The 12,360-nt window shown below is 43.3% G+C and overlaps 1 protein-coding gene across 7 annotated transcripts in view; it reads left to right on the top strand.

The window, feature by feature from the left end:
* The window catches only part of polybromo (protein), a 109,206-nt gene that overhangs the window by 37,309 nt on the left and 59,537 nt on the right, over nt 1-12,360 (top strand). For all 7 annotated transcript variants that reach the window (XM_075681366.1, XM_075681369.1, XM_075681368.1 and 4 more), the window contains 6 exons: nt 4,657-4,748; nt 6,450-6,752; nt 7,326-7,395; nt 8,532-8,630; nt 11,395-11,460; nt 11,637-11,798. In XM_075681366.1, coding sequence (XP_075537481.1) covers nt 4,657-4,748; nt 6,450-6,752; nt 7,326-7,395; nt 8,532-8,630; nt 11,395-11,460; nt 11,637-11,798 — 792 coding nt within the window. The remainder of the gene's footprint in view (nt 1-4,656; nt 4,749-6,449; nt 6,753-7,325; nt 7,396-8,531; nt 8,631-11,394; nt 11,461-11,636; nt 11,799-12,360) is intronic.

The raw sequence follows: 12,360 nt of genomic DNA, 5'->3' as shown, positions 1-12,360 counted from the left end.
CAGGTGCCCGGTCTGCCTGCCGACCTGCCTTGGCGTGCTCGGCACAGCCTCCTAGCCACTTTGTTACCAGCAGTAGTGGCCTTCATCGCTCGCTATTCGCTGGACTGTTTGCACTCCGTACTGTGCGCACAGTTGGCACTGTGTTATTGGCTGCCTTCTGCCGGCCTCCACCCACGCTGCTAGCGTGGAAACGGTCCATTTGCCGACCTGCCTCAACGTGCTTGGCGCAGTCTCCTCACCACTCTGGTACCGACAGTCGCGACCGTGCGGCTCTGTCATTTGTATCATGCAAACCGGCTCGGGAGAGCGTTCGGGACATCCAAAATATAGCTCATAGTATACAGCAGGCTTCAGCCAGGGAATTGCATGAATTTATATCACCCTGAAATTAGTACCAGGCGTGATTGTATCACTGAGGTTTCACTGTATAAAATAGAGTGAGAAAGTTTCGTAATAATCTAAATTTTTTCTGTCCAAAATTAAGGCTGCAGTACGTTATGAAATGTTGGAACTTCATGTATACCTTACTGACCAAAAGGCCATTGTAAAAATTCTTAAAATATTGAAATTAACATAACAAATAATAGCTCAACAGTTTTGTGCGGTATTGAACAAACACACATGGCACGGCGTGTCGGTGTCTTTCATTTTTCGGATGCTGGATGCCAACAAATGGCAATTTTCCTGCACTAGAGCACATATACACCCGCACAAATGCAAGATTGCCCGGCACAATGGCGAAGAGCTGACCAGCCAGCTCTTTTCCATGTCAGCCCGGATGGCTGACATGGCAGGGAGCTGGCTGGCTTGCTGCCATCGCTGCCACTGCCACAATAACATGAACATTGGCTACAGTTTTTGACGCAAGACAGTGGTCGGTAGAATGAACTGATCTCTTAATTTTATCTTTTGTGACATATGAAGACTGCTATTCACACCTGTAGCACAAACAGGAGCTACAGTACAAGGCAAGTTAAACTCGGAGCTGCATCTGCACGCCACGAGCAGCAGTCCATCTGTTTTTTGGTGCAAATTGATGCGATGAGAAATAAACCTTTTTCAAGACAATGCGCTTTGCATTCGTCGGCGGGGGTTTCGCGACAGCTTCGTAGCAAAGCTGGTTAGGCCTAGCTGCACCCTCAGCTGACTGAAGCAGCAGCAGTGGGCTGCGGTAAGTCATTTGCGTGGTCGACCCGAAAACTCTTTGTTAGCTAGCAGGGCGATACATAGCACGTTGTTTTGGGAAGCACTCCACTATTGGCCTCGAGCTCCACCACTGGAAAAGCTGGCGCCACCGTCGGCGTGACGTGCTAGGAGGGATCACGTGGGCATAGCGGCCGCGTCGGCTGCTTCGGGCGCGCCGAAGCGAGCTGAAAACGAGAGTTTAAATTCCCTCGTACGCTGCGGTCCTCATTTAGTGGCGAGATTTTCCCGCTTCGAGTGTCTCCTTTACAACGCTTGAAAGCACTACAATAGGTAGTGGCTGCCTTTGAAGGCGCACAACATGGTAGGCTACTGCTCGGTGCCACAATGCCGGACGCACGCAACGGAGCACGGTGTCAGCCTTATTCACACGTAGCCGCAGGACAATAAGCTGTGTGAAGCTTGGCTCACGAAACATAAAACCGGCAAACAGTCATCGGCTACAACTCGGGTATGCAGCAAGCACAGACGCGAGGAAGATTTCTGCTACGGCGCCCGGTCTGCGATGTTCTGAAAATGTGCACTGAGACGCTCGCCCGAGTCCGCTGCCCGACTAATGTCATGACGGTTTGGTCTATGAACTTGTCGATGCTATAGAAACTGGCAAGTTCAGTGGAGTGGAAAGGCAGCGGTAAGAAGCACATTTAAAAAAAGCATGGCATATGGTCATGTTTGTGTTATGAATTAATACACTGGATTACAAAAAAAAAAGCAGCGGGGAATTGCACGCTGAGAACACCGATAAACATACAGTGCGACGCAACTCGAGAAATAGTATTGAAAGGTCAAAGAATTTAGAAGAAATAAAAGATTGAATCGTCGCGACGGCACATCACAGTCCCTGTAGGCGTCGAAGTCTCTACAATGAAATTATTTTTGAACAGCTCTGATAGCGCCCACGCAACAATGGTTGCTTGTATACTGTCAAATGCTCATATTCTGCGGCCTAAAGTTCATGGCGCGGTGCGAGAACGTGCGCGCGGAGAAAGCGAAACAGTGCGCGGACAAGCATGCAGACGCGCAGTCGGTCGCTGCGAATCTGTGCGATCGCTGCATTGAAGCTTCATTCTATTACGATCCATTTAGTGATACAAACACTATAAAAACATATTTCAGATAGTTTGCTCTCAGCGTTTACCTACCTTTCACGCAAGAAGCCGGTTCGGGAGACTCCATCGCGGCGACCGCGCGCAGTGGCGTTCACTGTACGTATACGGTAAAGAGATAGCGTCTATAAACGATTGTGTGCTTTCAGTTTGCCCAAGATTATTGTTTAGAAAGTATGAAACTTCTCTAGTTTCGAAAGTACTCACAGAAATGTCCGGGAGAGCTCGCGCGTGGTGTTTTCAGTGAGCGCTGACAGCAAAACCTATGAGGAGCGCGTCACGTGATCCCTCATAATACGCCAGCGAGGCGCTTCCGATAGATGGCGACTCCGTAACTCCTCGCCGCCAATACTCTGTTTCATATATAGCCGGCAACGCTGCAGAAGAAGCTACACACGTAGTTCGGCTACAGAAGTCCTACTCCTCACGTTTAGCAATGCAGTCATCCTTGATCATTGATGTTGTGTATGAAATTACTACTTCATTTATTACAACTACAGCTAGTGACGCATGCTTACATCAAATCACATATTACTTGTGCGCATTTGTGCCCCTAGTAGGTGATGTACAGAGACGTGCATAGTTTGCTGAAAATCCTTAGAAAAAGATTTTACGCTTACCGCTGCATTGTTCTTGCTCAAGTTTAGTGGAAAGATCACATTTTGGAGTCTACATCGTTCAGTGTGGCACTTACCACAGTTAATTGCCTGGTTTTTAAGAAGAAAAATTCAAAAGTTGCCTTTGTTTATAGGGATGCAAGCTGATGCCGAGCTGCAGATTGTAGCTAAGCCATTCAGGGATGTTTGCCACATGTTGCCCACTCCCTTGGAATGCTGTAAAACATGCAGCAACCCTCCCTGAATCGCTACTTTCTGAAGCAGCCAGCAGGCAGTGGCATGAGTTTATGCTAGCGCCATCTTGGCAGCAATTTGCACACTCATAAATGAAGGCAACTTGGCATATTTTTCTTAAAAACCAGGTAATGAATCGTGCCAAGTGTTACATCGAACAACATGGATTCCAAAATGCAATCTTTGTGCATGTGAAATGTTATTGCAAAGATTTTAAGCAAGATATGCACGTCTCATTACTATCGAAGCCATTGTAGCGCAAAGAAACATGGACAAAGAAGAGGACAAGACACCATGGCCGCTAGTGGTGTGCTCTCATCCTCCTTCTCCATGTTTCTTTGCTCTACAATGGCTTCAATGTGTATCCACCAACTCGCTCTAGGAGCAGTGTTACAGCATCTCATTACTATGTTTTGATTGTAAGTGCAAGTGATGCACTGTTGCCGCTGGTTGCAGAAACATGTTTATTCGCTCGTTTGATGGTAAATAGGTGTAGGTCTTAAATGCCTTTCACATAATAACTATGTCAAATTTTGCGACGTAAAATTACAAGACTTAATTTTACATCAAATTAAATGGCGCATACCTAATATCTTTCTTTCATGCATGATGCACCACTTTTTGGTTGTGGATGCGAACAGTGAGAGAAGTCTCTGTAGTTTGCGTATTGTGACCTGTTATGGGTGAAACATAGTATTGCGTGTTCATTGCTTAAGAAAAAGTCAATTTTCATGCATTCCGCAGTGCCCAGAAATAGTTGCATGCAATGCACTGCCACACGCACATATGACCTCAACAAGGTATGTTGTATTTGCACCATCCGGACAAAATTTCCCCCAAAATGGGTTTGTTGTAGCCGATAGTCTGTTGTAGCCGGGTCCGTTAAAAGCAGAATTGGTGGCCTGAGTAAACTAGGCAGACCAAACTAAGTGAAAAGAATTGTCTATTATATCCAAAAGTATGTTGTATGCAGATTTGTTGTAATGGGCTTTGTCTGTATTGTAGTATCAGTAGTGCTAGCAGTATCATTATTTCTTTCTTGCATACATACACAAGAAAAGGGACAGAAGCAAAGGCTATGAGTAATTTTATTTTTTGATGACAAACAGGTCAACTTTCTTAAAGACTTATACAGATTAAAAATATTTCGCATTCTTACCTGTGCCACAGCCACACTGCTATTCTTTACGAAGAATGTTGCAAAATGAAAGGTTCATGTTAACCTCCTCACTGCGATCAACCTATGAATTGTAGTTGTCTGCTCTTTTGTTTTGTTTATATATATATATATATATATCTCTCTATCTCTCTGTCTCGGATGTGTAGGCCTTATACAGTTGTCATAAAACATGGCTGCTGGTTCATATTTAGCAGAGGTTGTAAGTGCTTGTGATGTAAAGCAGCCAGCCTCCCTAAGTGCCATGTTTCCTAAAGCACAGCACTGGCAATTTATGATCTCCCTTCTTTCGTATGCGTGTTCTCTTTTTCATTTTCAGGATGCAACTGCAATGAAGAAAGTGATACGAATGAAGAAGGCAGAGATCGACCAGAGGAAAAATGCACCTGGAAAGTGCAGCGAGAGAATACGGTTTGTTGCATTTGTAGCTTCTGCCTCGTTTACACATGACATCTGCACAATATTGTCTGTGTTATAAGCTTCTGTCCTATCTACTTCCTCAATGAACCCTTATTATTAACTTCCTGTACAACCTTTTTGCTGAAGTTAGCTCGTGTCAAGAAGCATGAGAACGTTTTTCCTTTTTTTGTATCTTGCTTTTAGACCAGAGGGTTGGAGCCTGTGTGTATGCAGATGTGCATAGGCATGGTATTTAGCATACATTTCCACATTCAGTCTTGGTAAAAATTCATGTTTCAGTGCTTTACATGTGCACAGAGTTTACATTTAGAGTGTGCAGTGTTAGGCACACAACTTCTGCTGTGGGCCACTGATCTTCAGTTGTGGCTCTCAGTAAGCACACTCGGATGTCTCTGATGTTGGGCCGTTGTGTGCAGCAATCTACCATAAGCACCTTTACATGTGCAGTAGGTGATGCAAGGTATCTTATTTTATTTAAATATATGCAAGCCATGCTAAGAATAGTCTAATGCATTGCTTTCTGGCTATGGTGCCTATATGAATGACTATGTGCACTAGAAGCACATGTAATTGGATACCAGGGACAATAGTCACCTTAATGTATTGGTTCTCAGCTTTAAATAAAATCTCAAGCTGCAACATTAGAAGCAAACATTGTTACTTTGCAGAATAGGAAATTTTGCCCATAGTTTTAAAACCACAGAAGGAAGCAGCAGCAGTAAGGCAAGCACTACTTAGTATTGGATAGGAGGAGTTCTTGACCCCCTTAGAAGTTATTGCAGAGTCAGCATGAGTGATCCGTTGTGAGGGCAGAGGAAGAGGCTAACATAATGTTAGTGAATGGGACCATGTTCTACACTGTACTAAGTTGAAAGGAAAAGGAAGGCTGCCAAACAGCTCCAAGGGAAAAGGAAAAATCTTCTAACCCGCAGCTGTTGCTGCTGTGTGTGGCACCATTGGTGTTGTCTGTATGTTCTAGTATAGTTAAAATCTCTGTACTCTGCGGTACAGCTTTGGTTAGCGAGAAAAGAGAGCAAAAGATGGTTAACTGAGAGCTGCAGGGTTCTGCCTGAAGGCTTGCCTAGCGCACTATTCCATACGAAGGGAATGGTGTGTGAAATGACCTGCACAAAACGTGTAGTCACATACGTTGAGGCCACTGCTCGAAAGAAAAAAACACTTTCATAGTGTGTGTTGTAGGAGCAGGGCTTCCATACATTGCTTGAAAAATCTCAGATCATCTTGTCATTCATGACGTTATCCCTAGTCTAGATTTCGTAGTCATTGGAGTGGCTCCAGAGGTTGTAAAGCAGCTACACAGGAATATTATGTGGTTCTTCCATACACTGCACGCAGGCATATTAGTGACCCCGACCACTCTGTTTTTAATAGGAAGAACGTTTTCTTAGCAGGAGGTAAATAATTACAGTGAGGGCATTTGCTGTCACACCTGTCAGGAGCGTGGTCGACAGGCAGAGCTGATAGTACAAGGTACCAAACTGCAAATAGATGTGGACGTACTGCTGCTTCTGAATCAGTTTGTGTTCTGAGTGTGAGGACCTCGTGGCATTGGGAACATGAGCTGACTTCTCTCTCTTTCACTCTTTATTTTTTTAAGTAAGATATCAAGGCTTGCCCTAAAGAGCTTTGTTTAATGTTCTATGAAAATGTGCTGTCTGCAAACCCTCACAGGTCACGCCGTCTCATGAGCCACCAGAAGCTGTCGGCCATCACAGCAGCGTTGAAATACGAGGATGCTGACCCACTTGTGGGAAAGCCAGAGGTAGTCCTTCCTGCTGCTGAGGGGGATGCTGTTGCGGTAGCAGCAGTAGCAGCAGTAGCAGCAGCCAGTTCAGCTGCAGAAGAAAGCGACAATGATTCAAACACTGAGGACCCTGTCAACAGCCCCATGTGGCAGCTGCTGGAGGGCGTTCGCAACTACCAGTGCCAAGGCTACTTCCTCGCTGAGCCATTTGTCAAGCTACCATCCAAAAAGTGAGAAATGTTGAGAGCTTAGTGTCACTCTCAACCACTGTTGTCCCAATGCTGTGCACACTTATGCCTTCGTTTGATTTGGGTTTAGAGAGCTGTGCGTTGTTCATAGTTAAAAGTAGCAGTGTCTCATTATTCTTCACTTTGCTGTCTGAAAATGAGTAAGAAAAGATAATTCCTATTATGCTGCAGTGAACCGTCATTTAGAACTTACTTAAGTTGCAAGAGTGTATGTATTTTGTGTGCCTATTGTGATGTCCTTGTTTTAGGTATTTAAGGTAGATTATGCTGTTTTTTGTATGTTTGTGAAAAATGCAAGCAAGCAGATGAAAATAGTGAGCTCGGTACAGAAAACATAAGGTGAAAAAAAGAAGTTAGAAAGACTGGCTTTGTGAAATGCTGTGCTGCAGGCAATTTAATGCCCCATCATAAAATTGACCTATTGCGATATGAACACAGGGCTTGAATAAGTTGTAATAAAGTATGACATCCAGTTGTTTCTTTAGAATGGTTTTTATTCTAATAGAATTTTTTATTTATATTTACATTGACATCATATGTTTTGGTGCTTTTCAGGCTGTACCCAGACTACTACAGAGAAATAAAGCAGCCAATATCTCTCAACAAGATTGCAGGAAAAATAAAGGTTTGTGGTCTTTAATTTCTTGCTGAGAAGGAAGCTTTAGCTCAGAGCCAAATCTATGTAAAGAATAAAGAAATTATATTTGCACTTAGTGCTTGGAATATTTTTTATTTAATTCCCCAAAACTACCCGCCGTGGTTGCTCAGTGGCTATGGTGTTGGGCTGCCGAGCACGAGGTTACGGGATCGAATCTCGGCCACGGCGGCCACATATCGATGGGGGCAAAATGCAAAAACACCCGTGTACTTATATTTAGGTGCCTGTTAAAGAACCCCAGGTGGTAGAAATTTCCGGAGTCCTCCACTACAGCGTGCCTCATAATCCGAAAGTGGTTTTGGCACATAAAACCTCATAATTAATTCCCTAAAACTAGCAAGTGTAAACAAAATTGAATCACGAATTTAAAAATCTGTAACTCTGCACCAGACAGATATTGCAGTTCTGTAAAGCGCATCTGTTTGAGCATCGAAAGTAAAGTAATTCGTTTTATAGATTTGCAAGTTAGGTAAAGTTGTTACAACGTTTACAAAGGTTTTGCAGCATTCCTACTCACAATTTAGTGGTATATTTTAGACTGGTGTATAATCCATCAATTTTGCCTGCTTTATTTTTTGGAATTCTGACATTGTGTTTTAGTGCTGAGTTACAGAGTTGTAAACTTGGTACATGAGCATTTTTACGTGTGAGGGATGGAAGGAAGGGGAGTGGGGGGGGGGGGGCATTTAAAAGAACTATGACGACTCAAATAAAAAATTTGCTTCCTACAGTCACTAGATTAAGTTCAACACACCTAATAAAAATTGGTACAGTGGTTCAGAAAAACAGTTTCTCCAGTCCCATGTATTTAGATGGGAGCTCCCGAGCAAAAGCTTCTTACGAAGCATCTTTTTTATATTTGACAGCAATGAGTGTGCTTGACGCCAATGAGTGTGCATACATTAAACAGGTGTGCAGCTGTCTAGATGTGCCTTGTGTAAAAGATGTCAGAAAATTTGTGAGCAGCTAAGTCACACTAAACAGTCTCATAATTATATGGTTCTAGGGAGAAAAAAATATAGACAACATTGACAATGTTATGCTTGCATCTAATTTGCATTGCTATCTCTTGTAATAATGTAATTTTTTTTTAACACCTGCAGTCTGAAGGCTACACAAGCATGGTGGAGGTAGTCGATGATTTCAACCTCCTTTTTGAAAATGCCAAGAAGTACAACCGTCCTGATTCAAAAATATTCAAGGTGAGCTTTAGCACAAGCATGTTGTGATGTGCTATTCATGGCATCTCTCTCTTCTGGGCCATGATTTTGTAGCGATGCCTTCCGCTTGATCGTATGCCACTCTTATTATCCTCTGTTCACGGTCTGCTGATCCCCTTGATAACGTGGTTAGAGTTTCACTCTGACCACTGACGAAACGTACAATGTTCGAAAAGGAATAACGTTGGAAAAGGCATCAATACAAAATTCCTGCCCCGTTGCATGTGGTCTCGTGTAAGTTAAATAATGGTGACTTGAGTGCCACCTTTTGAAATTAGCGGCAAATGTTTTTTTGTTCCTTCTTCTTCCCCCCCCCCCCCTCTGCATGCTGCAGTTTTACTTCATCCTTTCCTATTGTATCGCCATTTGGTGTGCCATGCTGAACGTGCCAGTACTTGTCAGATTGCCAAACCTAAGCAGCATTGGGAACTTTACAAATTTGGGCTTGTTCTACGATTTGGCTAATGTTGCATCAATGTTTATGAATTGGGGTTTGTTCTGCAAATTGAATAATGCTGCATCAATGGCAACAAATTTCATTCTCGTAAAAGTTTCAAAGTGTTCGAAAGATGGGTCAGGACAAGATTGCAAAAAAAAAAAAAAAACATACAGAAAAGAAATTGTGATAGTACCTGCACTTTGCCCTCTTGTTGCAGTGCAAGACACCATGTGTCAGAGGTGTACTACTTGCTTCAAACAGGTTTATTAAGATGAGTTCCTAAAGCAGCTTAAATTAGCAAGAGCAATTCTGCCAAAAAGGTCACTGTCATCTAAAGACAATGTGTAGCTTGTCAATTTCTGCTATTTTGACTTTGCTGCTGCATATGTGCAGTATCTAAAGGTAAGTGATTGTTAATAAAGTACATATATATCCCACAAGAGGTGTGTGCTCAAGGCATACCTTCTTTTTAATGCATGCTATTTCCCACTTCACCCCCTCCTCTCTCCCCCCCCCTCTTTTTGTGTCTACTGGATTTCTAGGAATTTAGAAGCTCACAGGTGGACATGTGAGCACGTGGAAACACTAAGGCTAATAGTATCTTTTCTGCAATGGAATAGTTCAGCAGTATAGTTTGTGTGAGGCAGTAAAAGTAGGGGATTCCCAGCTCCAGCAAAGGCTCTCGGCACGTTGATTGCTTTATGATACCACCAAAAGTCATACTGTCACAAAAAAAGCCACAAAAAGTCTGGACTTGTGATCACTTATTTCTTGTTCACTTTTTATGCAGGGGCGAGATTGTACAAGCACCTCACTTTTTGAGCGTTCACTTGCGCTCTTGTGATCCATCAGCACCGCGGTTTTGTCAGCGATCATCTGCTTGGAGAGGCAGAAGCGCCTAGCACACCACCACCTGCTTGGTGGCGTAGGAGGCAAAGCAATCGCTCTTAAAGCAAGATGCTTGCGCCATCTCGCCCTGGTTCATATTACGGTTTACAGACAGTTCACCTAATTGTGACCATCTCCTGTGACACGAGCATACAGGGCAGCACAAAATTGGGCACCCAGTCACAGGCTCTGTGTAAACAAGTGCATAAGATGACATGTGACACTGCACGACTGACGATAAGAAACCATGCCTGAAGCCACCATGCTGCTATGTCGATGACCCTGCTGAAGAAGAAATGAAAGCAGGTTGCACACAAGTGCTCTCTGAGTATTTGGTTAGCTCTAGATATTTGAGGGTGCCTTTCTGTCTTGCCATATAGTAATAAAGAATGCAGAATATGTGGCTTTAAGTTTTGATATATATGTTAGAAGTATAATATTTAATTCGTATTTGAACGTACTAATTATATACAGCCAACTTCCGTTACGTCGACCATGACAGGGCTGACAAAATCGATCAAATTATCCAGCAGGTAGAATTAAACAAGCTGCAGAAAAAAAAAGAAACACCAAAGCACACCAGCATTTGCCCGAGTCTAACATGGCCCTGAATCAAGCACCCACCCACTTTCTATGCGTCCAAGGTAGAAAACAAGCATAGAAATGACATTAAAGCTACTAAACAAAGTAGAAATCTAATGCGCAGCCAATTTTTTGCAAGAAAATGGGTAGTGGGCTAACATGTGCTGCACAATGGCGACTGATTTAAGTCAGCTTTGCCGTGTGTGTGTGTGTGTGTGTGTGTGTGTGTGTGTGTTGAAGTCAGCTTTGCCGCAGCACATTTGTGCTTTGTGGTAAAGGATACAAACCTCACAAACGCAGTTTTGGTTTCATATCCAATTGCACCGTGCAGGCAATTTTTGGTCCAATACTCCCACTAAAAAAAGAAAAAAAGAAGTATGTTAGAATTAGGTAAGTACTGTAGTCAGATAATTGTGAGCTATGGTTACTGCGTGAAAATCTTCGTAGGGCCGACCGAAAATAGGTGTTTTCGATGGGAGATGACGTGTGTTCAACGTATTCACTTTCCCCTAAGCTCTGCCAAGATAGGCACTTATAAAGAAGTTGCTATAGGGATCACCTTAGGGGTCTGGCACGTGTTAATTAGTCTGGCAAAGGCCAATTTTAGGATTGAAATAACGAAAGTTTGAGCTAATAGAAATGCATAAGTGCCAGCTGGGACCGTCGGTCAGGATTGAATTGACTGAAAAATCAAATTAACCAGAGTCGAATTAATGGAAGTCTGCTGTATGCTTCAGGGACGTCTTATAGGTTGTCTGCTCTGTTCTTTAGTTATAAAAATGTGCAAGCTGGTTTAGCTTTTATTACATTTTGTGCCGTAAAATTTGATGTCTCCAGGATGCCACCAGGCTGCAGAAAGTCATGCAGGCAAAAGCAAGGGAACTTATCAACATACACATGAAGGTAAGCAACGAAATGCAGGTTGTAAAAGATGAGAACTGCTGTAATATCTTAAGCATTTTATGTGGCTCATATATTGTCAAAACCTTGTTACAATGAAAGTTCCATGCTTGAAAAAAGGCCATAGGAATTGCAAGTTACATTCTGATTTTTTTTTATCCCCTCCCCCCGGTCTGCAGGACTCAGACAGTGATGCCGACAGTGAGAAAGCTCGTCGCAAGTCGAAGAAGGTTGCGACCCCACCATGCACTACACCTTTAAAAGGCCGGCCTCCTGGATCCACAGAGTCCACACTAAAGAAGCGGCTTAAGGTTCTTATCCGAACTCTGCTCAACTACACTGTAAGCTCTCTCTTTCCTTATGCCGAATGCATAGTGAATGTTCTTACTAAAGATGTACATAAACTCTGGGTGACTTAAGAGCTCGTACCTGACCTGGCCTGCAAACTGGGCTTGGGCAGCATGATGTCATCTTGACTCAGGCCCGGGCTGACCTCGGGCCACTGTATCCTTATGTCTGGTGGTCCGGGCTACGTGCGGAACCCAAACTTGAGCCCAGTATGTGGACATTAGGCGGAGTGGTCCTCAAGTGGACATGCAGAATTTGCTTGAAGAGTTTGAAATACTTGTTTGAAGTTCGAGTCACTGGACAACTTGTTATTTTTGCGTGATGACTTGTAATGTGTGTGTGTGTTGTTAATATATAACAGGCTTTGTATGTTAAATGAGCTCTTAATTAGATATGATAATTCAATCTGAAAAATTGTTTGTCACCGCAACAAAGCCCTGACTGTGTCTGGCTGGGCCAGATTTTTTACGCAAGCAACGGGCCCAGGCCAGGCTCAGTCTCGTATATGCAACCCGTGCACAGATCTCGTCAATACTACATCGTTGGAATGAATTG

Source organism: Dermacentor variabilis, chromosome 2, assembly GCF_050947875.1.
Source record: "Dermacentor variabilis isolate Ectoservices chromosome 2, ASM5094787v1, whole genome shotgun sequence".
In the NCBI taxonomy this organism is placed as follows: domain Eukaryota; kingdom Metazoa; phylum Arthropoda; class Arachnida; order Ixodida; family Ixodidae; genus Dermacentor; species Dermacentor variabilis.
Note: the sequence above shows the minus strand (reverse complement) of the source record. Positions and strands in the feature narration are given on the sequence as shown.